We start from the raw sequence: 27,415 nt of genomic DNA on the forward strand, positions 1-27,415 counted from the left end.
TAAATCTTCATTATTATCAGCATAATTGCCACAATTACATTGGAGGTTAAATGTTTTGCTTGACTATCACGTAGTGAAGTGCTCGAGCAGTGTCTGGATTAACGAGGAATCGCATACGAGTATTTGATTCAGCATGATGTCACAAACCCATATGCACTCCACAGCAACTGAGTGGTGAGTCCCAGTGTTACATGATTATGAATGAGCAGTAGTCGAACCCCACTCTCAGCAGCCCTGAAGATGGTTTTCTGTGGTTTCCCATTTTCACACCAGGCTATATCTTAATAAAGGCCATGGCCACTTCCTTCTTACTTTCAGCCTGTTCCTGTCCCATCGTCGCCATAAGACCTATCTGTGTCTGTAAAAAGGAAAAAAAAAAAGAGCATTAGAACACTAGAAGTTCAAAATACTGTTATGTCTTGTTTGTGATAATAACATTAAAATGGTGATATTTTGCTGTTAATTTTTACCTGTCTGATATTATTATTAATGCCCTGAGTGGAATAAATTGAAATTTTAGCATTCCTGCTACCCAGCTGATGAAAATTTCTGGAGAGAACACTGTAGTCTATGGAGTAGTGACCTAAACAACAACAGTAGTTAATAATAGTGGTATATATTTCTGGCTCATGTTTTAGGTGCAAGGTCATTAGAATAAATTTACAACCCCAGCACCTTCTGACTATGTAATTTGCGGTGTGAAATGGATCTGAAAGTAGAGATCAAGGAGGAACCAGTCTGGTTTGAAGGGACATCAAATACTTCACTTGTAAGTGTCATTCTAGATAACTTTGTAGTGATTAGAACTTAACTCTTGGTATTGTTAAAAGAAGTAAAATACTCAACAGTTCCACCTGATCGATACTGTATGAACAGTACATATGAATCTTATTGACCAGGTGGAACCATTGCGTCTTTTATTTCTATTAACAGTTTATAACATTGATACAGAAAATGCGGTTGATTGCCTGCGACTTAACTCTTAGTGTTAATAAACTTAACCATGATAGGTTAATATTGTGTTTGGTCCGTATTGACTGGTCTGAATGTGTAATATGACTATTTATAATAGTTTATTTAAATCTGCCTTGATCAATACACTTATTAAAGGAAAGAAACATTATTAATTAAACCATACATGTTTTGGGAAATCTCAACCATTCCCTTCATCAGTGGTTAGATCAAAGAATAACACAATATGACACAATCTTTTGTTTTACAATTTGAAGGAGTATTGTGTCCCAATACATCATATCAACATGTATGGTTTAATTAATAATGTTTCTTTCATTTAATGAGTGTATTGATCAAGGCAGATGTAAATAAACTATTATAAATAGTTATATTACACATTAACTCTTAGTAGTCGAATAAGTTTGACAGGTTACTGTCATTACAGCACATCTTAAAAGCAAATACCCTGATGGAGTCTGAGGTGAAGTGAAAGGATTTAGAGAAGAAGTGAGAGTTTTCATGTTTTTCTTTGCCCTGTCTGTTACTACACTCTACATAGTTCATTGTAATATTCTGAATGAGTGGCATGAAAAAAAAAAAATGTTAGTGTGATTTCTCAGAGGGTAAAACAATGGCATGCTAATTTCATACTGGCCAGTGTGATCCTCGTTCAGTCTAGTGGTATTCGAGGTGCTTATATTTCCCAGCATGTATTGATAGTTACATTGGCAAGTAAGTGAATTCCTGCATGACAACATTCTGGCATCTTAGTATCATTGAATACCTTAAAAGTTGATAGAGGGATGTTCAGCATATCTGCTACTTTATAGATGTGATATTGCCTAAGAGTTGCTAAAAGCTATAATTTTACAATAAATCCATGCTGTTCTTTGAATAAATGTGTGCTAGAAGAGTTCCAAAGTACAAGCATTGCAGAAGAGAATGACATCTAAACATATCCGACATACAAGTGCACTCCTGTTCTATAGTTTAATGAAATAATAATGTAGTAAATACTGTAATAAGAAATGTGAAATCTTGAAGTTTTAAAAGTAGTACTACAGGTATTCAATATGTCTTCCTTTACTCACGGCACATATTTGTGCGGTAGTCTAGTTAGACTAATATACATTGTAGCATGTCACTGTTGGTGACCATCATAGCAGGAATGATGACATTCTGGAGGTCATTCATTGTGACTAGGAAGTGAGGGTAGTTTATGAGTTTGAAATATTTTTCATCATCTGATGTTTCTTCCCATGTTTATCCAAATGCACAGGCAATTGTAAGTATCCAGATTCGGATTTACCATGAAACAAGTAAGTGGTGTCTTCTCTGTATTTCAAATCATCTTAAAATTTCTATGTGTGTATGAAACTTAATTCAGTGGCATGAAGAACTTATGATTTCATGTAATAAAAGAAGAAAATGGCAGGCAATCTTGAATGGCATTGCATTGAGCTAAATTATTGCTTGGTAATGGATTTTCTCCAAAATTTAATTTACCTCTTATTGCCGTTGGCTGTAACTCAATCCGAGTATATATAACTCCTTCCTGCATAAAGTGAGCAGTTCAACTCAGTTCATGGATGTGTTTGTGATGACTAAACAGACTAATCTTGGCATAAAACATATGCCCACACAAATCACACTGAATGGATTCAGGTGGGCGGGGTGTAATTGATGGAGCTTTCTTGCTTGTCGCTTCGTCTCTTGATGTCTGCGGCATTCTCTTTTGAACAAGTTGACAGTGGTGTATGTAGTGTTCTGCCACAGTGAACGGTCCACAGCACATTCTTCCCATGTCTGTATATTTATACCATTTGTCTTAATGATGTGTTTCAGTTGGTCCTTGAAACACTTAAGAGGGGCTCCACGAGGTCTACAGCCGGAGCAAAGTTCACCATAAAGAATTTGGCGGGGAAGCCTGGTAACACTCATGCGGTGAACATGGCCTAACCATCTCAGTTGATGAGCGATGATTGTTGCTGCAGTGCTATTTAGCTGCACTTTGTCGAGAACTGCAGTGTTGGTCACATAATCCTCCCACTTATTATTCAAGGTGTATCTCATTTTTGTTGGTGGATGCGCTCATTTATTTAAATATCACAGCAGTAGAATGTGCAAGTTTCACAGCCATACAGTAGCATAGAAATGACAACAGCTTTGTCCACCATGGGTTTGGTATGGAGTTTCAGGTTGTTATTCATGAAGACTCTGCGCATTAACTGTCTGAATGCTGCATGAGCAGCCCCAATTCTTTTATCAGCAACTTATTCGCAGGTACACCGTTTAGAAAAAAACGCTTCCCAAATATGAAAAGTGATCAACCTGCTCTAGTGTTGTATATAAGATGGAGATAATGAACTCAGGAAGAGTTAATCCTTGGGCAAGTTTTGCAAGTACCTTTGCTTTTTGATATTAATGGCATGATAAAAACGATCACATGCAGTTTTAAAGCGGTTGACTGTTGTAGTTCTGCAGGTGTTAGAGCAGGTGATGCAGTGTAATCGGCATACTGTAGTTCTTTCACCCAGGTAACCAAAGTCCATCTTAGTGAGCAAAGTCTTGTCAGATTAAAAAAGCCTCCATCAAAATGAAATTTAATCTCCATGCCTAAGTCGTTTGCAGATGATTCATGCAGCATGGCAGCCTGTACAGTGCAAAGAGTGTAGGAGCAAGCACACAGCCTTGTTTCAATCCATGAGTGATTGGGAACGAATCTGATACTGAGTTACCATGAAGAACCTGTCCACACATGCCATCATGAAGAGTTTCAACCAATTCCTCATAACATTCAGGACATCCAAAATGTCTCAATACTTTCCACATAGCAGATCTTGGTACTGAATCAATGGCCTTTATCAGATCATAGAAAACTAAATATAGAGGTTACAGTTGCTCTTTGCATTTTCCTGGAGTTGTCTAGCACAGAAAATCATATCTGGTATGCCTCTTGAGGTTCAGAATCCACATTGAGATTCAGGCAAAATCCTCTTGGAGATAACTTGGAACCAGTTTAATAGAATTCTTGCAAGACTTTTACCTGCAATTGACAAGAGTGATACACAACGGTAGTTCCCACATACATTATGATCGCCTTTCTTGAATATAGTGATGATGGTGCCATTCGTCAAGTCGTCAGGTACTTCTCAAGTTTCCCAAATGAAGATGATGAGTGTGAAAAGTCTAGTCTTCAAGGGTATACCTCCATTTTGTATCAGTTCTAGAGGATTGTTATCAGGACCAGGAGCCTTTCTTGGCTTTAGTTGATTGAGTGCTTGAAATCTCTGTTTGTAGGTTGAACTGCCATCCATGGTTGTTGGGGCTGCTGAGGGACACTATGAAGAAAGTCCTCAGTGACATTGGAGGCATGATTTAGAAGCACAGAAAAATGTTCCTTCCAATGCTTTAAAAATTCTCCATTATCAATTAAAATGATGGAGTTGTCAGCAGTTTTCAATTGCCCTGATGAAGATCGAATTGGACCATATATCTCCTTTATGCCAGCATAGAAGTTTTGCCGGTCACAGGCATCAGATAGTCTTTACAGTTCTTCAGCTTTTTGTTGCCACCAGTTATTCTTGATTTCCCTAATTTTTGCCTGACATTTTCCTTTAAGATCCAAGAAATGTGATTTCTTCACATTGGAAGACGGATCTTGAAGATAGGATAAATGGGCTTCCCATTTTGCATCAATCATATACTTAATTTCTTCATTATTTTCATCAAACCAATCTTGTTTTCTTTTTCCTCACAAAACTAATTGTTTCCTCAGCTGACTCAGTGATGACCTACTGAAGTGTGGCCCACTCCTTATTTGTACTATCAATGCAGACTGGATGACTAACCAGTTTGTTTGATATTGCATTTTTGTAATCTGTAGCAATGGATTCAATTTGAATTTTAGAAGTATCAATTTTTTTTCTGGGCAGGTTGTAAATGGATCTCTTTGGTTTGCGTCAGATTGAGATTCTCAACCGGCAAAAAAGGAGCTTATGATCTGTCCAGTGCTCATCGACGTATCTTGCAGTCCTTGTAGAAAGGGCATCTTTCTTATCACGTTGCCTGGTGATGATATAATCAAGGATGTGTCAGTGCTTTGAGCGAGGATGCATCCAAGTGGTCTTGTAGTGATTAGGCAGGCGGAACTCAATATTAGTAATAAAGAGTTCATGTTCAGCACATAAACCAAGGAGCAGCACACCATTGGCATTACAGTTGCCAAGTCCATGTTTTCCCATTACATTGCCCCATAATTGGTGATCATTACCAACTCTGGCGTTGAAATCGCCAAGTAGTAAGAGTTTGTCTCTTGGTGATGGTAGTGTTCAGCAGGTTGTAGAAATGGTTTTGAGTTTGTACATCAGCATCCAAGGTGGGAGCATATGCGAAGATGGGTGTCATAGTTTTAGCTCCAGATAGTGGGATTCAGAGAGACATAATTCTTTCGCTGACAGCATTTGGAGTTAGCTGGTAATCATTCACCAATGTTGTCTTCACAGCAAATCCAACACAATGAATGTGGTGTTCTCCCTCATCTTTTCCCTCCCCAAAGATTGTGTAACCTGAGCTGAATTCTGTTAGTTTACCTTCGCTGGACAGTCTGGTTTCACTTAAGGCAGCAACATCAATGTTCATTCGTCCAAGCTCATGGGTGACAAGCGGTGTTCTTCTCTCAGGTCTGTTATTGTCTTTCAAATCAAGTAGGGTTCGAACATTCCAGGTTCCTATAATCAAAGTTTTGGTAATCTTCGTTTTTCGACTGCGTAAGGGGTGACCCGCTGGGTGCGGCCTCACAGCTGGCTGAGAGTGTGACCACCGATGTTTAACCCACATTTTCTAGGGCCTTCCCCATTCAGGGTGGGCAGCGGTGATCCTAAATATGCCTGCCAAAACACATGCAAGACCAAATTGCCGAGTAGTCACCCGGTCTCAGAAAGATGACCATCACACATCTGCTACCAACGTATAGGTTCGAACTAAAGGCTTCCAGTTTCACCTGAAAACTTGCCTCCACTATCCTTATCCCACCACTATTGGACTTGAGTTGAAGGGTGTGACAGCAAGAAAATGTGCCACAAGCGGGATTTTGTTCAAGGTGGATCGCAGCTTGCAAGGAAGTGACCCACACACTATGATCTCGGAACTATACCCTGCGGCACAGATGAAATGAGACGTGCAGGTTCCAGTACCATGACTGCAACAGACTGTTGCAAACTTGAAATTCCATTGAGTTGCTCCTTCACAGCCAGTCTGTTTGGCATGACCTCATCCACCTCCACGGCTGTTGAGAACCACAAAATGAAGGTTCCTCCGTCCATTTTGCCATTGGGCTTTATAACCTAATATTAAGAAATGTACCATTTAATGGGCTTCACATTACATATTGAGTTATCTTCTCAAAATTAATCATGTATTGTTAATTAATTGAATAATGTTGTATATTACCATAGTGCCTATGTAGCTGCCTGTTGTTGAGCTTAATAACCTCTACCTCACCCTTCTTCCAGTATTTTCATCTGTTTTATATATTATTATTACCCCTTACCTTTGATCTTTCCATGGATCTTATTCTGAAATGAAAATATTCTCTTTCATTAACTTCGGCACATGTATGATGTTATACTTGTAGGATCTGCCTGGGTAGTAGGGGTTTCAGGTGGGGAGAAACTAAAATTAGTGAATAGTTTTACTTATTTACTTTTCTCTTATCTCTGCACTCTCCTGTTGCTGCCTTCACTCCACCTGTCTTTTCTCATCTAACATATTTGCTTTTTTTTTACATGAATTTAACTTACATTCCTGCAAACACAGATATCCCCAGAACAAGCGGGTTTTTATGCAGCCAATCCTGAACATGAGGCAGATAATTGAGAAAAGTCAGGAGTTTTGTGTCCCTGCTTGTTTTCTTTGCTTCCTTGACTACAAAGAGGCCTTTGATTGTGTTATGTGGGACAAGTTATAGCAGGTGCTAAAGGAATTTGGTGTTCTACAGCATTTAATATCATTGTTGAATGGTCTCCATAAAAATCATGCAGCTACCGTAAATGTGGATGGTGGTGTCTCGGACATTTTCAATGTGACAAATGGGATCAGGCAAGGTTGTATGTTATCATCTCAACTCTACAGCATCTATGCAGAGTTTGTCTTCAAGAGAGCTCTCAATGTCTGGAATGGTGAAATCTCAATTGGCGGCGGAAAATGAACAACATGTGATTTTCAGATGACACTTCCCTTATAGCTGTAAGTGAAGGGGAACTCGCTGACCTGTTTACAAAAGCGAAGAATATTAGCCTTTATTATGTCTACAGATAAATATGAAAGAGACCAAACTAATGGTAGTTGATCAGCAAGGTCAAATCCAACTTACAGGATGTCTAAAGTACCTGGATTTAGTAAAAAAAATTTGTATACCTTGGGTCAGTCATTGATGACAGGGGAAGCTGTGAAAAAGAAATGAAATGACATATTGTTTAAGTTGTGTTGCAATGATTAAACTCACTAAAATTGGCAGAACTGGTCAATATCAAGAGCTACGAAGATGCGCTTGGTGGAATCACTAGTGGTCTCAGTCATTTTGTACGGCTGTGAGACCTGGACTGTGAATGCCGGAGGCAAAAGTTAAATTGATGCCTTTGAGATGTGGTGTTGGTGAAGAATACTGCATGTACCCTGGATGGAAACAAGAGCCTACGTTTCCATTCCGAACAAACTGAGCATCAAGAAATATCTATCTTCCCATGTGAGTGAGCGTTACCTCCAGTTCCTTTGTCACTTTTTGAGAAGAGAAGGGGAGAACTTTGGAAAAAACCCTTTTACAAGGCAAAGTTGAATGCAGCAGACTACGAGGAAGAATGGCAAGTAGATGGTTAGATCAGGCAAAGTAGATCACTGGCCTGCCTCTTTAGATCATGTTAAGGAAAGCTGAAAACCACTCTGGATGAAGGCATCTTGTCAAGGCTGCAACACAGAAATGATCAGGGGCGGCTTTTCAGGTGAAGTAGGTGAAGTGCCACTTCACCACGTATTTTTATCATAATGAATTACTTAAATTTATTTTTCTTATGACATTTGTTGGTTTTACGGAAAGAAAATGTTTTATTGTAAGCCGTTTGGAGCACCTCATCACCTGATGAGAACCAGGGGAACTCACGAAAGCACCGGCTGTTGGCCACAGTACGGCGCATGAGACTGAGTGAAGACGAAAGATTCTGCAGCTGCCTCTACCTCCCAAGTGCTCCCTCCTAACGCTTGTCCTTGGCGGTTGCCATGACAACCGTGACGTCACCCGCGTACTTTCCACATAGCAGAATGTGCTAGTGAAGTTGTCGGAAGAGTGGAATGTTTCGTCTTCCCTGCGTCATCCTGTGTGAAGTACGAGTACGTACGCATTGTGGTTCATTCGTAATGTTGTGCTGTTTTATTTAAATATGTATCCTATTAATGACATAGTGTGCATTTTATTATAAAGACCATTTTCACGTTGGAGAAACGAAGATCAGAATGAAGTTCTACATTTTGATCGTCCTACTGAATCACTGCAAATTTGTGCTACAAAAAAACTGAAACATTCCGGTAAATCTTACAATCTTAGTTTCAAACGATCGTGGTTTAAGGAATTTCCATGGTTGTGCTCCTCTCCAGCTGTACAGAAGTTGTTTTGTTGGGCCTGCTTGCCTTTTATCAATAAAAATAACGTTTGGAATAAAGGATTTTCAGCCCTTTTGAACATAACATGTTCGTTACATAAGCACTCAGACTCTGCAGAACATAAAATACGGCAGCTAGATTTCAAGACATTAGAAACAAACAAAAATAACGATCTCTGATATCCTAAAGGAAAATGCCAGACTGTATATTGTAATTGTACAGTTCAGTGAAAATGTACATTTAAATAGGCTTTTCCTTCAGTTGCTAATTGATACAGTGCTCTATTTAAGTAAGCAAGAACTAGCTTTTCGTGGTCATGACGAAACATTAAATTCAATAAATTGTGGTCACGTGCTGGACCCTCCGCCAGTCACAGGTACGAGATACGAGTACAAAACAACCAAAAACAACATGTAGTTCCTAAATCTTGTCCTCCTCTTTGGTGTAGTGGTTAGTGTGATTAGCTGCCACCCCGGAGGCCCGGGTTCGATTCCCAGCTCTGCCACAAATTTTGAAAAGTGGTACGGGGGCTGGAACGGGCTCCTCTCAGCCTCGGGAGATCAACTGAGTAGAGGTGGGCTCGATTCCCACCTCAGCCATCCTGGAAGTGGTTTTCCGTGGTTTCCCACTTCTCCAGGCAAATGCCGGGATGGTACCTAACTTAAGGCCACGGCCGCTTCCTTCCCTCTTCCTTGTCTATCCCTTCCAATCTTCCCATCCCCCACCAAGGCCCCTGTTCAGCATAGCAGGTGAGGCCGCCTGGGTGAGGTACTGGTCATCCTCCCCAGTTATATCCTCCGACCCAGAGTCTGAAGCTCCAGGACACTGTCCTTGAGGCGGTAGAGGTGGAATCCCTCGCTGAGTCTGAGGGAAAAACCAACCCTGGAGGGTAAGCAGATTAAGGAAGAAAGAAAGAAAGATAGAAAGAAGTGCCTAAATTTGTTGCTCGAAACCGAACGGGTAATAGCTCTTCACCATACTTTACAGCCACGAGCCGCCACTGGAAATGATAGAGTTATGGAGGTCTCAACGCTCAGCAATGTGTGATTAATGATGAATGAGTGATGTTATAAATTCCTGGCGGCAGGTTGATTTGAACCACCACTCTTGAAGTCTGTAGCCTCGTAGTTTTACCACTTCATTAACACATTACTTGACAAGTAAAGAATTAAAAGTCACATATATGGACTATATGGATACATAGTACATTATCATTAAAACAGATGTCTGACTCGGCTGAATGGTCAGCGTATTGGCTTTCGATTCAGAGGGTCCCGGGTTCGATTCCCGGCTGGGTTGGGGATTTTAACCTTCATTGGTTAATTCCAGTGGCTCGGGGGCTGAGTGTTTGTACTGTGCTCAACATCCTTGAAACTCATACCACACATAACACTATCCTCTACCACAATGACACGCAGTTACCTACAAAATGCAAATGCTGCCCACGCTCATCGGAGTGTCTGCCTTTCAAGGGCTGCACCCAGCTAGAAATAGCCACACAAAATTATTACTAAAACAGATGGGATTGTGAAGTAATTGGTATTTACAGCTAAGGATGTCACTGTTGTATGTGACTGAATTGGTATCGACAACAAGCAAAAAATGTATGTGATAACCAAATCAAAAGTTTCATTACCACGACGTATTCCTCGTATATAAAAGGAGACCTTGTTGCTTATCAACCACTATTTCAGCCACATATATATTCAACAAAAATTTTAGAATCACAGTAGAGGACAAATTCAATTTTATTAAATAGAAATAGTCCAGAACATAAGTTGGTGAATTTGGATATCCTGCCCATCATCGTTCATGATATCATGATGTGTAAATTAAAAAATTAGCATAATTGTTCTACGTAGTCAATTCATTCAAATTTATTCATAATTGAAAAGTGCAAAAACATCAGATTAAATGTAACAGTACATGTTTTGACCTCATTAGGCCATCTTAAGCTGCAAAGAAATAACATTGGCTTAGAATTTAATGTCTTTAAAATTACAAAATATGAATAGAATTTATACTCGTATGATATACTTTAACATGAAATAGATGCATGTTAGAAAATCATTCGATGAGAGAGTCGCCTAATGTAATATAATGAAGTCATTATGGGTCTGAAAAAGAACAGTTTTAGGCGATATACCATGACAATAATATAATAACATTTTTCTTCCTCCTTAAAATGTTGTTCCAGGTAAAATGTTGACAGCTCACAAATCGTAACTAATTAGAATTGTTCAAATGTTTGAATTTACAAATGTAGAGTAAGTTAAATATAATGCCAACCAGTCAGTAGTGTAGAAATTGAACTACGTCTTGGGAGATGTGAAATTTTTAACAGCTCTGCATTTGCATCATAACATGTCTTGGGAGACATCTGTGCAATAATATTAGCTTTTTAATTTATATAACATAATCATCAATACAGAACCAAAATGAAATTCATTTCGTGAGATGAGTCGCTGTTTAACATTCTGTCTGAGTGTGTCTTTATCTGTAATGGTATACTATGCTAGTCAAAAATAGTACAATAATAGCAAAAATTAAGTTAACTGCAAATATATGTGACTGGATCTTTTCCTTAAAGAACAGTCAGTACCGTACATTAATATCCAATTTTACTGATTTTTTGGTATGTATGTGTGTATATATATATGTATGTATGTATGTATGTATGTATGTATGTATGTATGTATGTATGTATGTATGATGTTAGTTTGCCAGTTCCTGGTGTTTCTATCTGACAAAACTTTGATAGACTAATAATTGATTCAAATTTATGTTTATGTAAAAAATTTGGACAATGAGAAATTCTGTGGGCCGATGACCTTCAATGTTAGGCACCTTAAAACAACAAGCATCATCATCATGAAAAATTCTGTTGCACCTAGCTGAACTTAACCTAACTCTGTCACTATCAGTGGTTCTAGGCCTGAAGGCCTTAATCTTGCCAAGTAAAATAAAACATTACTAAACTAAACTAAACTAAACTAAACCTATCACTGTCAGTGGTTTTGAGTGTATCACAAACTAACCAGACACTATCAGTGGTTTTTGGTGGATCACAGACTAATCTGTCACTATCAATGGGTTTTGGTAGATTTCAGCCTAACCTGTCATTCTGACTGTTCTTTTCGTGATCATAGCCTAACCTGTCACTATCAGTGGTATTCAGTGATTCACAAGCTAACCTGTCACTGTAAGTGGTTTTTGGTTGATCATAACCTAACCTGGCACTTAAGTGGTTTTGGATGGATTACAACCTGATCTATCACTATCAGTAGTTTTCGTTGGGTCACAACCTAACCTGTCACTGTCAGTGGTTTTCAGTGGATCATAAACTAACTTGACATTATCAGTGGTGTTTGGTGGATTACTATGGTGTTGTCACTAGCCAATACTGTCCCAGTGGATACTAGAGGCCTGCTGACAGATTCACGGCCCTAACCTGGATGCCTTATCCCCCTAGACCTCCTTTACTGGCCCCCAGCTCAGTGGTCTTGTCACTAGCCAGACCTGAACAATCCAGAGTCAATGGTCTTATTGTTGACTGGCCTAACCAATCCAGACTAATTTTGCAATATCAGTATGCGAGTGGCTTAAGCATAAGGGGATGTACTAGAGATAGGTGTGCCCATCAATGTTGTGCTTGAAATGGTATCTGAAAGAATTTCCCTGGATGGATTAATGGTGATATATTCTGTCATGTTCTTCTTACTTGCCGTGGTCATGGTCTTGTTATGTCATGTTAACCATGATGTAAACTTTTCTTTCACAAACCAGTTATTAATATTTTACCCAATCTAGTCACCCCTTGATTTGCTACACTTGATCTATAATATATCTGTATGTTGCATCAAACATCCAAAAGATATCAGGTCACCAGTTTCCTTTCAAATTGTGCATCATTACTGTAAATTTCAACCTTCCAATGCCATCACCTATGATGTCACAGAGACATGGAGCCTGTGCTCACCCGTGCTGGCAGATCCTGGACTTATACTGTAACTTGTAAATCATTGGTACTTCCTATAACAAGTTGAAGTGTATTCCGTTATGTAGTATACATACTATTTTAACCTCTACAAGAGTACATATTGGTTATGGTGGTCACTTACATTAGAGGCTTTCATTACATAAAATAAATTTCATCATAAAGTCCGTATTGTCGTACGTATACTTTAAGGTTAAGTCAATATTCCACCTTTACAATACCATAATTTCATTGTTTATTTATTTAAACAACATTATTAAATAATACGGGACATGTTTCGTCTAACTTGTAGACATCATCAGCCGTAAGATATTCAAGAAAAAGCTTAAAAAAGGACAAGGCCAGAAGAAACACAATAAAATAAATTGGTTGTCGAACACGTCAATCAAAATAGTGAGGATATTCCAGATTGTTCCAAGTACAAACATTCAAAACCTGTTGACAAAAAACTTAAATTCACACACATGAGAACGATATAGTAAACCTTGTTAAAATTCTTCTTGAGTGTGCCGTTGATTTGCAGCAATCAGGTGCGTCGGCAAAAGCTGATAATGAAGTGTATAATGTTATTTGTAGCAGAAAAAAAAGGACCTAGATTTTTTAAAATGTTACTTTCAATTAAATTAGAAAGTTTTTTACGAATATTGAGTCTTAATTTCTGTTTGTTTATCAATTGGCAATTTTTGTATAGCATTTTCAGTTTCAGCTGTAATGGTAATGGCATCTTTCAATTTAAAGACAGTAGGCTAATTAAATTTAGGGCCCTTCTCCAGTATGTCGATATCTAAAGCGCTAAGTTGGGTATCAGAAAGATTTACAATCGGGTTGTGAAATTTCAAGTCTCCCGAGTCAGATTCGTTGTGGAAAGGGAAGTTTTTGTTGGAATTATTATGTAAGAGTGTGTTGAATTTATTGTCTAGAGTAGCTTGTTTTTAAAAAACGATATGTTCTATTTTGGTATGAGCGAATTTCTGAAAAGAATCCCATTCTAATGGGGTTAGGGAAGACGAAGCAATCAGATGTGCTTCATACATTTTTACGTTGAGTAAATATTTTTTCCTATATAGGAATTTGATCTCTTTATGGGTGGCTTACTTGCTTTTTAATATTTTCGAGGCACGAATGGGACCTTGTTGAAAATAAGTTGTACTTCTTCATTCTGTTCATGTATGGCATTTTTGGTGGGGTATTTTATTGTACTTTTTTGTACCAATATCATACCAAAACTGTGATTGTTAAACTTCTGAAGTTTCAACACATTGTTTGAGGGCTAGTACGTTTGAACCCCTCTGTTGGCAGCTCTGAAGTTGGTTTTTGTGCTTTCACATTTCCATACATTAATTAAGGCTACGTTTGCCTCTTGCCAGCCCCAGCCCCAGCCCCAGCCCTTTCCTATCCCACCATCACCATAAGGCATGTTTGTGTAGGTTGATCTAAAACAAATAAAAGAACCATTTCAGTGTCTTTGCCTTACTAATATGTAATGACACTGTCTGGCTAGGATAGGAAAGTAACAGGATACTAACTTGTTCCTTATTTCTTTAGTATGCCTCCTCTGTGATACATAAGTTATCTAGGGTTGATGATCCAACTAGTCTTTTAGGTCAGGACTTAACTTACAGCAGGTGGGATGGAAGCGATATATTTCGTGGTAAGCTGCACTTACCAGTGTAAGTAAAGTCTGGTTCTCTGAATTTTTGAGAGTAATTTTGTTTATGATGAGTAGAATTGTCACTATTCTATTATCATATAGTATTCTGCCTGGTGGCGGGTCTGTGCCTTCGTACAGAGAATTTCTGTCGCAAATGTACCCTGTTTTTTGCTTCTTCCTTCAGTCTGCTGTATCTCCTACCATCTTTCATGTCATCCAGATGTTGCATTCTTCTTCTTCCTGGTCCTTCAGTTCCTTTGACATTCCCTTCGATGATGTTATATACGAGCCCCTCTTGTCTGTGTCCAATCCAGTTGGCCTTCCTCTGAAGAATTGTATTCAGAATGGTTTTCTTCTCTCCTATTCTTCTCAGTACACTTAATCTCTCTACTTGATGTTCTCTATTCTCCTCCAACTCCATATTTCAAAAGTTTCCAGGTATTTTTTCTTCCTCTTTCTCGTGGTCTATGTCTCTGCTCCGTACAGAGCAATGTTCCAGATGTAGCACTTCACCAGTTTCTTCCTTAGTTCCAAGCTCAACTTGCTGATCAACAGTGATCTCTTGTTTTTGAATGCAGCTTTGGCCATGGTGATTCTTGCTTGAATTTCATTTGTGCAATGAGCATCCTTTGTCAGCAAGCTTCCCCAGTACTTGACCTGCTTCACATTCTCCAGTTCTCAATTGTTAACAGTTATCTTCAAAGGTTTCTCCTGTTTTGATATCCTCATCACTTTTGTTTTTGCAATGTTGATTTTCTTGATTTCCATGCTATATTTACTTCCAGTTTCCACTAACCGGTTCGTTATGAGTTGCAGCTGTCTTTGATTTCTGGCGAGCACTGTCAGGTCACCTTCATACCTGATGGTGTTGACGAGGCATCATCCTATCCTGAAATTTCTGCATCCTTTCAAAACTTCTCTCACCAGCCTTTCTCCATACAGGTTGAAGAGACTCTGCAATAGACAACATCCTTGTTTGACTCCTCTTCCTATTTCCATGCTGTGTGTTTCTCCATAGTCTTGTTGCACTTTTACTGTTTGTCCCATGTACAATTGAGAATTAGCCTCCTGTCTCTCTACTTGTCCCCTATCTCCTTAATTATGTTTATCAATTTTGTCCAGTTGACTCTGTTGAAGGCCTTCTGCCAGTCTATAAAACAAGCGCAAACTTCTTCGTTAACAACCAAAACTCTCTACGAAAATATCCTCACCATGTCTATGGTGTCCCTGGTTCCTTTTCCATTGCTAAATCCAAACTGGTCCTCTCCCATTACTTCTTCAGTTTTGTGTTCCAGTCATCTGTTGAGTACCGCATGTAAGATCAGAGTAATTGTTCTGTAATCACTACATTTCTTGGTTTCATGTTTGTTTGCAAGAGCAACCATTGTGACATCCAAAAAAGTCCTTAGGCCATACTCCAGTTTCATAGATTTTGTTGATGAGTTGTGTCAGCATTTTCAAACCTATTTCTGTATAATTTTCCTGATGTCACAGTGGTCTTTTAAAAACTTTCATGTATGGTATAATTGCTCTACAATAAAAAAGTTATACCTGAGAATTCAAAAGAGATACTTCTCTTCTCCTAAATTGAAACTGCCACCCAGTTAATATAAAAAAATACATAATAATTCAGGCCAACAAAAGAGGAGTCTCAGAGGCAGCAGAAACATAGGTAGTACAGGCCATAGATAGTTTGACCAAGTTGGACTGCCTGAATTTGGGTTCAACTCTCCTTATAAGTACAAGACGAAATGTCTAACTGCATAAACACATGCCTACTAAGTACCAAAAAAAAAATACAAAAGGATATGATTTAAATCATAGTTTATTATAAGGGAGTGGAAGGAAAATACAAGGAACAAGGTAAGTGGCATAATATTATACTACTTACAGGTTCGTTGAGGGATGGGTTGCGAATACATGGTAAAAGAAACTACATTTATTTACTGGGTGTTCAGCAGAAGGCAATTCAACAGGCCTTTCTGTATTAACACACAGATAATAACTTAGTACATAACACAGAAATTGCACCATTGCTCGGTTCTCAAAACAAATTTGGACATAGTAAAGCACTACATGAACATTAAAATATTGCACAAAAATATAAACCAACATATAGGAAGAATGTTACCAATCCCATTCCTCTCTGCAACTAAATCTTGCCCTTTAGTTTTAAGGGTTCTCTATGTGTAGAAGTATTCCTTAAACATTGGTAAGATTTTGAAATTAACTCAAATACTGTCAGGTAATAAATGAATTATCATGCTTATTTTTTGGTGACTAGATGAAAATCATACCTAATATATATTCTTCTCCACAGGAAAATTCTGAACTTGTTACCGAAATTATAACTGTGAAACAAGAAACTAAATCAGAATTAACAGAACCAGGGCCACTACAGGAAAATCTGCTTGAGGTAATGTACATAATTTGATAAGCCATTTTCTGATATTGAAACTAGTTAGAATATGGCTGGACAAACTTCAGTGGGTGGCCAATTCATCCATACGATTTGAAGGTCCCAGGGAAAATATAGATTTTTATAAGCTTGTCTGTTTTCTTACCTAAATTTTCACAAGTGGTTCCAAGATTTCACACTATGTATCATGGGGCTGATGGTACAGTTCCAAAGACCTCCACTACATATCATGTGGGAGCTGGTATTATCGCTTCTAATACTGTGCACACATGTTTGAACACTGAGCTTCTATAACTTTTGTTCTTTTGTTACTGTTATTGACACTGTGTGTGCAGCTATTCAACTGATTTCACCGGGCGAGTTGGCCGTGCGCGTAGAGGCGCGCGACTGTGAGCTTGCATCCGGGAGATAGTAGGTTCGAATCCCACTATCGGCAGCCCTAAAGATGGTTTTCCGTGGTTTCCCATTTTCACACCAGGCAAATGCTGGGGCTGTACCTTAATTAAGGCCACGGCCGCTTCCTTCCAACTCCTAGGCCTTTCCTATCCCATCGTCGCCATAAGACCTATCTGTGTCGGTGCGACGTGAAGCCCCTAGCAAAAATTCAACTGATTTCAATGTGATCCTTTATTTTAAAGCATAAAATCTGAATATCCTCTGAAAAGTAGTAGTTTTTATAGGATTGCTAAGTTTCAATTACATCCATTTAAATGTAAAAAATTCTCCTGTTTGATACATTGTAATATATTACTTCTATAAAGATGATATATGTACATTAACCGTACATGTTTTGACCCATTTTAGAGTCATCTACAGTGGAAATTAAGTCTTAATAACATAAGTTGCAATAAAACACTATTCCTAAATAAACTACCTAACGTGTAGGATATTAAAATCTTGCAGTGGTGACCTGGTGACATATTATTGACACAATTAAAATCACTATCTTGAGATGTAACGTATTGTCTTCTGTATATTAGAAACCTGGTGTGTAGATTAAAGTTACTCCATTTCTGAATTTACTTTCATTATAAACTTGATGTTATTGGTGTCACTGTTATATTGTATTAGAAAAATAAGTGTTATATTACATATAGCTGTATACTCTTGATATCAGCTGAAGTGCCGTCAAACGGGTAATCTATGTTATATGTTTTACCTATCCATCTCAAAACTGCTTTTTCAAAAGTCTTTTCACATAATTGCCAGTTATCCTATACAGCGTGATTCAGCCACCCCTTCCAATGTTGTATTATGCAACCTACAATATTTATTCTGACCTTAAAACATCTGCACTGCTGGTATGCTCACACAACACAACTGAATATCTTGGTATTTACTGCCTGAACATAATAGGATGCTGTAATATTATATTCGTATTAAACACTGGAAGACATGCATGTGCCTTCTAGATCAAATGAACCTGACATGCCGGCAAAACACTAAATTGATATTGTGACCACAGTAAACCTAATACTAGATATAAGCTGCCCAGTGTGTCTTATGGAACCGTAGTGTAGTTTGTTAAGGTCTGGCAGAGCAGGCTTGCATGTCAGGTGGGTGGTTCTAGTCCAGGGCGAAGATTACAAATTTTTGATAGAGCGGTATTTGTTTAATACATACCACACGCAATGTAAGTTCAGTCCTTACTTTCATGGAAATTGTGTGTGAAATGTGTTTGTGGCCCTAAGAAGGGCCGATTAGTTACTAGTCCGGACACATACAGACCGGAAAGAATAGGGACACAACTGCCCTGACAATGTTTTATCGCAGCAAATGCTCGATGTCATGACCGTTCGGGTTTACGCACATGTGTCCAATAGATCGCCTTGCGGGCAGAAGCATTCTAGGTGTAATTGCTCGGCAGGCATCCATGATGAGTTGCCGTAGCTAGTTGGAGTTTTCCAGGACATCAGTGTGTATGAAGTTCTTCAAATGTCCCCACAAGAAGAACTCTTACGGCATTAAATTCGGTGATCTGGTGGGCCAAAAAACAGGGCCTCCTCGTCCTATCCATTTTCTGGCAGTTCCTCGTTCAGATGGTTATGAACGGGCAAAGTTGAATGTGGTGGAGCTTCATTCTGTTGCAACCACATCGTCAAACAATCTTGTAAGGGCACATCCTCCAACATCAGTGGAAGTTCCTGACGCAGAAAGTACAGGTAGCATGGGTCCGTCCAAAGGCCCTCAAAGAAATAAGGTTCAACCAGGCGATCCCACAAGATTCCACACTAAGCATTCACTCGCCATCATACTTGACGGGCTGCCTGTCGCACCCAGTGAACATTGTCCAAACTCCATTCGAGCTTCAAAATCCCACCCATGGAGATCTTGGTGTAGCTCAAGATGGTATGGGTGAAATTCATGTTCATGCAATATTCGCCAGACAGACGGCTGGCTAGTGTTTACCCGTCATGCAGTCACCCGTGTACTGATGTGTGGATTATTACGAGCTGCCTCCGAAATGGCCTCTTTTGTTTCACTCAATATAACGGGCCTGTCGCTGATTGGTGGCTGGTTGGAAATCACGCCTGTTGTCCTTAGGCGTCTTTCAACACAGCAGAATGTCGTAGCAGCCGGACATGCTGGTAGTATGACGAGAGCAGAATACATATGTCATACGGTTCGGTGTTTAAGACATTAATTACTGCACTGTTACCTAGTTTTATGCATTGATTCCCCTCTTCGGTCACGAGGCACGACACATTAACATAGTTACATGGTAAAATGCCATTTCTACATGATTTCAAGGCATCATGTTTTGCGAATGTATGATAAAACATTTCACTAGGGTTCAGAATCATGTGTGAAGTGTGCTCACTGAACATTGGTACCATACTGTACGCCTGCCGGGGAATAGCATCCCTATAACTATGTGCACGTTAGTTGGGCTGCATCAAACGATATTGGAAGGGACTGCTGAATTACTCTGTATAACATACTACCTTAATTTTCATCTAGTTCCGAGGTGTTCCACTGGGTACTGTAATGACAGCTGTGTATCATGTGTCAGCTATGCTCATGTTCATTAAAGAAAAGAACACCTTGAAATACTAGAGATAGGAAGTTCATATTCACAGGACATGATCATTGGTACTGTATATTCTGCAGATACAATTAGCATTTCAGTCACCTAGGTTCAGCATGTGTCCTGTTGCCTAGTAGGCACTGGGTCCTCTACGGACACTGATGACTTTTCCATGCATGATGGCATTGATGCGGATAAGGCGTAAATGGCGTCTTGGGGTATAGACATCCCTGCTGCATTCACCTAGTTCTGCACATTCACCTTTGGAGGTTGGCATTGGGTCACAGTGCTGCACTCATCGTTTCACCATATCCCACACATTTTTGATTGGCGACAAGACCAGTAATTGGGGTGGCCAGGGTAATACTGTGACATTCTCTGACAACAAGAAGGCATGTGTTCATGCAGCAACATGTGGTCATGCATTCTCCTGCTGAAATATGGCACTATATGTCTTGTGCAAATACAATCAGTGTGATGCCTCTCCCCCTGTCTGCGCCGAACCAAAATGCAGCCATCATTTTCAAACAAACAGAACCTGGTTTCATCTGAAAACACTATCCGCTGCCATTCCTGTCCCCAGTGACATCGTTCCATACACCACTGCTGTCTACATGTTTATACACATTATTCAAATGTAGGCGGAGAAGTGGACAGCACGCCGATAACCCAGACCATAATAAATGGCAACGGACTGTCACTCCTATTAGTGTACGATGCTTTACACTCTTCCACTGTTGCTCCAAAGCCGAGGTGGATGGAGATCTGCACTGCAATGCCATTTGGATGAGGTGTCGATCTTCTCGGGTTGGTTTGGGTGGTATGACCTGACCATCTCGCCGTGTTCTACAGCCTTCTGTAAACTATTCTGTACACTCCTGTTGCACTGCCGATACACTGCGTCTCATGCGGGCAGCAATTTTCTGGATGGATGCATCACGTTCTCTCATGCCAATAATGCGCCCTCTTTCAAACTCACTCATTTGATGGTACGGTTCCCGCATATGTCTTCGAGGCATCCTGCACGTTTGCTCAAGTCACACTGATCCATTACTTTCGGTTTATAGCAACAACGAGAGTCGCAGGCACATTTCACCAGTTGGTGGTGGTGTGCCAAGACATTGATGTGGACCTTAAACCTAAGGGCCGACATGGTTCAAATGCTAATCATTTCTTCAGAACATACTAATGCACTTGTCCTGTGAATATGAACTTGCTATCTCTAGTTTTTCAAGGTGTTCTCATTTTTATGTACATGGGTTTAGCAATGCTCCAAGGCCCTCTGCTATCTACCATACAACAGCTCATATAGTTCCAAGATTCTTTACAATGTAGATGGCATAGTGTGGCACTTGATATTGCTACTAGCAGTATATTGCAGGAATTGCCCATTTCAAGTACTGGTATGTTAGCTTCTTGTGAATTTTATGTAAGTTGTTGTATGAAGCTTTGATGTTATGAAGTGACAGAGTTATTTTTGCAGTATAAAATTTTAAGTACAAATCGGTTTGCTACTATGTCTCCTAAGTAACGTTTCCATCCATGTGATCCATCCCACAGGGACTCATCTGAAAAGAAAATGTTTGAGTGGGACAGATTGAGTGCAATGAAATCTGATAAAATGATCGGTGAAGGGAGTAAACATTATGGTAATATTAAATATTAATAATGCTGTAATCTATGTCTGCAAAAGGCAATGTCCTGACTGTCAATCGTTGCCCAGGCAAAACTTTTTTTTTTACAGTTTGCTTTACGTGGCACCAACACAGATAGGTCTTACGGCGACGATGGGATAGGAAAGGCCTGGGAGTGGGAAGGAAGCGGCCGTAGCCTTAATTAAGGTACAGCCCCAGCATTTGCCTGGTGTGAAAATGGGAAACCATGGAAAACCATCTTCAGGACTGCCGACAGTGGGGTTCGAACCCACTATCTCCCGAATACTGGATACAGGCCGCACTTAAGCGACTGGAGCTATCGAGCTTGGTCCAGGCAAGACTACTGGACATAGAGAAATGAAATTTGGGTGACACTTTTCTGTTACATTGTAGCTGTTTATCAGAGAAAGGCTTTCAAAGAATTCCACCCCTACGAGAATGAAATTGGAGTAAAACCCCAAAGATCAAAATATACATTCCTCCAAAACTATTCACAAGACATAGTTGAAATTTCATACAATGATTGCTCCTTTATGCACTAGACAAGCCTTTCACCAACTTAATGCAATGGTTCCACTAACTGTGTTGAAATCTGAAATTAGCTGCTGAATACAGAAGTATCTGCAGAAATGTAGACTTTCCTCCCAGGGCAAGAGCCATGGAACGTGTTGCCCCACATTTTTATTTTTACGTTTGTACATATTTCAAGAATGTTGTTTCTATTTTTTAAATATTTTTTGTATGTTTTAACATTTTGTGTCTGTGTTTTTCTTTATTACATATAACTGTCTGTGGCTGGATACATGTTGCATATGCCATTAATGTTGTTGATGATGATCATGATGATGATGATGATGATGATTATATTTGTTGTTTAATGGGGCCTAACAGCCATTAATGTTGAAGTAGCTCCTGAAAAACTCACTCTTCATGAACATTTTGTCACAATTCTTAATTAGTTTTTCCTGATCAGGCCTTTGTACAGTTTATTACTTTTGACTTTGTCAAAGCAGGTTCACTGAGTGCATTCTTGAACATTATTCTCACCTCATTCTGTAATGGAATTCCTCCTATTCCAGGATTTTAATCTTCTTTCAAGTGCTTCATCACTCTTATCATTCCAACACTTGTGCTTCCATGTTCTTGGAGGGTTTTCCAAACTTTCGGATGCTTTGATCAAAGATTCTCTGATCTCTTCCCAGCTATTCATCTGCAGATTAGAGAATTTTACTTTGGTCCATGAGAAGTAATGGCTCAAGTTGATGTTGGCACTCGTTCTTACCGTGACGTTTAGAATTTTTTTACTTCTTTTTCTGGGTTGGACCATGTTTTTGTTTTCTGTACATTCTGTGCTTACTACGGTTCAACCTGGTAAAAGAACTAAATAATTCCACACACCCTGGAAGCTTCACTTCTAAGAGTTAGAACTTCTTTTCGATTTCAGGCTGTTGTTGCAACATATTTGATGTGGAACACTCCCAGCGTCTTTTTAGGAGTGAAAGCTGTGGACATTATTTTATGGTTTTTGTTCTTCACCTCCTTACTGCACTTTCCTTAATTTACTTTCCTTATTTCTTACTTATAGTCTCCTGAAAACATTAAGGAGGAAATATTCACGGAACAACATACAGTTGATCAAAGTCTCCCATTCATCCAAGAAGAAAACAAGTAAGTACACCAGTAACTGTACATATTATAGAATATATTGTTTTATGTATTCACTGTCATGCTCAGTTATCAGTGTTTTTATCTCCTTGAACTGGCCATTTTCATCAATTTAATCCTCTTTTTACAAGGATACATTTGATCTCTAAAATCTTAAAAAAAACTAGTGGTTAGAATTTAGTGAAATATTCAGGGATTTTAAGAACATACTTGATTTGTTTCCAGATTTAGTATTTTTGAATACATGTCTGGAAAAGGTATCTGAGGTAAATCAAGATATTTCTGAAGCAAGTTTTTTTATAATATCTTTAAGCAACCATGAATAATTTCTTCATTCTTTCACTGACACCGCATCATTAATTGCCATATTTTTATCATGTAGAATGTTACCTGAAACTCTTGAATTTAGGTAATGGATCACTGTCCCTGACACTGACTGGTGATGTTTTAACTGGTTACAGTAAGAGAGTCTTATGCATAGATTAATTGCGAAGGGGAAAGGCAAGGATAGTGCCAGCCAGCACTTGTGTTACAGGGAAAAAGTGAGATATACTAAGGCAAGTAGCTGTGCAGCTGTTTGTGCTTTAACCCTGACCCTCAAATTAAAGTTCGCTGTATTATCTGCAATTCTTCTTCTTCTTCTTTCAGTAAATCTGTCCATAGACCGCTAAATTATCAACTGGATGTCCTCCTTTTCTCTCTGTGCTGAGCATCTTCCCTCTTGTGCTTGTAACTTCTTCCTCTCTTCACATCTGTTGGCATTCCAAACTTTCTTCATCCTCTCCTTCTTTCCCTTCAACTTTTCCCTCCATGGTTCTCTGTAGTAGACAGTCTCTACATAATATGTGACCAATCGAAGATGTTTTCCTCTTCTGTATCATCATCATGAAGTTCCTCTCCTCTCCTATCCTGCTCAGCACCTCATTAGTTGTGTAAAAGTTAAAAAAGTGAAACTGAGAAAATAGTTCAAAGCTTCCTGCAGTTTCATAGTTTGTTTGGTAGTTGCATCAATGAAGATCACAGTTCATTAGTCGAAGAAACGGAGGATTAAAATCTGGAATAGTCTTTGTTACATGTCTGGCGCTAAGATATCTTGGTTTCTTTTCAACGGATGAAGGGAAGTAAAGATCTCCTGGCACACATTTTTGGTACGCACCACTATACAATTTCAACCATAGTCATAACAAGGTTTTGTACTGTCATACTTTTAGGGATGACTTTTATCTTTAATTAGCAATGATAGCATTATTTATGGGTTAGTGAGAAGTCGGCTTGTTCATGCATATTTGCTTACTCATCTCAAGTCAGCATTTATGTTTTGCACTGTATTTGTTTATTCACTTATTTTGCACTGGCTATATATTTGAAGGTCATCTGCGTAAAAGAGGTAACTACATGATTTGTAGTGTAGATGACATCTCATTGAGGTACAGAAAAAATTTTGTTGTTCAAAAACACTACCCTGTGAGGGTGCCTACTTTCCTAGGTTGCAGTTCTTAACTATTGTCATGAGTTGTTACCCACTGCTGGGTATCATTCAAATCAGATATTGAAAACTTGAGTATTAAATACTCCAGCAAGTAAGAATACATTTTCTAACTGATTACTGTAAGTCTTTTGTGTCAGAAGCATCACTAAAGTCCAACAGTTTTAGGGCTGTCACTTGTCATTGTTTCATGGCATGTCTGAGGTCTTCTGTCACTTTAAGGTGAGCAGTTGGAGTACAGTGCCCCTTCTTAAAGCCTTCTTAAATGGTTAAAGAGAGGAATGTTATTTCGATATTGCAATACTTCTTTGTACACAAGTTATTCCAAACCTTTTGAATGCACAGGAAGAATAGATGGGTTAGTAACCAAAAAGTAATTTAGGATCAAGATTATTGTGTGCTGGAATAACATTATGTTTTTCCAGAGAGATGGAAAGGTACCACTTTTAAGACTGTATGGTATAGATTCTGATTCCCATAGGTAACTTTAAATATTTGTCGTGAATGAGTGAATTCTTAATTCCAATACAGTAAAACATTGTTAATTCGAAGTTGTTGGGACGCTAAAATTGGACTTCGAATTGCATGATTTTGAATTAACTGCTGCTAACTCAATATTCAGAAATGCCAACCCCTGCTGCATCAAAAAGTATTCCAAGATTCTTTATAGCATGCAATCGCCTTGATTCATGGTTTAACCTTTCAAATGCGTTGGTAAAAAAAAATTTCTGAAATGTATCCAACAAGGTGCATTTATTGAAGTAATGCTCTTGGATAACGCCATACACTGTCAAACGGAACCTCACAAGCGGGTGCAAAAATACAATTCAAAGCCAAAGAGTATGGTAATCCACTGTATGTGCACAATGCAATTTAAGCAAATTGGTTATAATCTACTTGATTTAAGTGCAGTATAAAGCACATGCATGGGGAACCAGCAAGACTGGCCAATTGGAAAACATGACACCAACAAAACCAACTTTAAAAACCCGGACATATAATTAACACAAATATCAATAATAATAATAAATAACGTTGTACAGTACCTGAATAGTTTGCAAGCGTTTAATGGTCCAGTAGGGTTTTTTTTGTCACACATTAGACTTATTGCCTTTTAAAGAACGAATGTATGAGAGGTTGCTTCATCTTATTTTTATAATCACTAGCTACGAACTGCTCTATATGGGACATAGCCTTAATTGTAGCGTCGTCACTATCACTTGCTCTTATCACAGAATCCAACATGGCTAGAGTGGAAAGTACATAATATTTTTGACGGAATAGTTGCTGCCTGCTCTGTATCTTCGTCATGTTCAACATCAGCTGTAGCTGTATCTCTCTTTGGTGTCACATGATCATTGCTGATCATCATGGCAGAGATGGCGAGATGGCGCAGTGGAGAGATGGCGTGGGAGGACATCAGTAGACGAATAAGTTTGGATGGCGACTTTAAAAGTAGGAAAGATCACAATATGAAGATAAAGTTGAAATTCAAGAGGACAAATTGGGGCAAATATTCGTTTATAGGAAGGGGACTTAGGGATTGGAATAACTTACCAAGGGAGATGTTCAATAAATTTCCAATTTCTTTGCAATCATTTAAGAAAAGGCTAGGAAAACAACAGATAGGGAATCTGCCACCTGGGCGACTGCTCTAAATGCACATCATTAGTAATTGATTGATTGATTGATTGATTGATTGATTGATTGATTGATTGATTGATTGATTGATTGATTGATCGATCCCACTCTTCTGAAGTAGTCTCTGCAAGGTCTATAGCAATGTATTCAGGGAAAGTCATACCAACATCGGAATTTTTCCGTAACTCCTCCCTTTCATCTTTATTGTTGACTTTTTCTTCTCCTTCTTCTACTTCATTTCATGAACCAAAACCACACTTGACAAAGGAGTTGTTGATTGTCGATGAAGGAATAACGTCCCAGGCAACTGTCACTCTCCGCATTGCGTCAATCATGTTCCACTTGCATATATCTCCCGGTAGAGTATTTTTAGCAACTTTATGGGGAAAGTAACATACCAGTCGCTTTCTGTAGGCATGTTTCACACATGAAATTATACCTTGATCTTGGGGCCGCAAGTAGCTTGTAGAAAAAGAAGGCGCACAAGTTTCAAAATAAAATTATATTTGTGTGCAGTGCACTGATCCAACAACAGAAGTATTTTTCTGTCCTGGCATGTCGTTTTGCACTCAAGGCAAACCAGCCACTCCTCAAAGATTTTGCCTCTCATCCAGGAATTTTAAATTACTTTTATTTGCATGGAAAATGCCTGATGCCCTTAAAACATTGTGGCTTCTCGAACTTGCCTATGATAAGGGGAGGAAGTCTCTTGCTTCTGTCCATATTGCAACACAGAATGACTGTGACCCCATCCTTGTAAGATTTCCTGCCATGGCACTTCTCTCCTTTAAAATCATAAAACCATTCGGGCTCGGCATTAAAAAGCAATGCACTCTCATCGGTATTGAAGGTATTGTTCGGTGCATACCAATTGATTATGTCAACCACGCTTTCTCACCAACATTCTGCATTGGTAGTGTTCACTGCTTCTGCTTCTCAAAATGCTGAATCCACCTGTTTGAAGCCCCATCTCTAGCGCCAGTTGATTCGCCTTCCCTTGAATAATCTCGCCATCAACAGGGATATTGTTTGTCCGAACATACCGAAACCACTCGATCAATTTTACTTCCAAAGCAGAGTGTTTAGCTCCTCAAATGCGCATTCGCTTTGCTGTATTTACACCGTGCATTTCTTGAGCTTCTATGCTCACACTATTTCTTAAAAACATTGAAAGCATGGACACAGGAATTCCAAAGTCTTTATTTCAGTTTTTGTTTTTTGTTCTTTGTTGACCTACATTATAATTTTCACTTTCTCGCTGACAGT

At 38.9% G+C, this 27,415-nt stretch overlaps 1 protein-coding gene across 1 annotated transcript in view; it reads left to right on the plus strand.

Annotated features, from left to right (window-relative positions):
* The first annotated feature begins 666 nt into the window (after window positions 1-666).
* The window catches only part of LOC137496900 (uncharacterized), a 36,564-nt gene continuing 9,815 nt past the window's right edge, over window positions 667-27,415 (plus strand). The window contains exons 1-3 of the mRNA XM_068230164.1: window positions 667-769; window positions 16,576-16,671; window positions 22,943-23,025. Coding sequence (XP_068086265.1) covers window positions 704-769; window positions 16,576-16,671; window positions 22,943-23,025 — 245 coding nt within the window. The 5' untranslated portion in view covers window positions 667-703. The remainder of the gene's footprint in view (window positions 770-16,575; window positions 16,672-22,942; window positions 23,026-27,415) is intronic.

The sequence above is a fragment of the Anabrus simplex genome, chromosome 13 (genome assembly GCF_040414725.1).
Source record: "Anabrus simplex isolate iqAnaSimp1 chromosome 13, ASM4041472v1, whole genome shotgun sequence".
Classification (NCBI taxonomy): domain Eukaryota; kingdom Metazoa; phylum Arthropoda; class Insecta; order Orthoptera; family Tettigoniidae; genus Anabrus; species Anabrus simplex.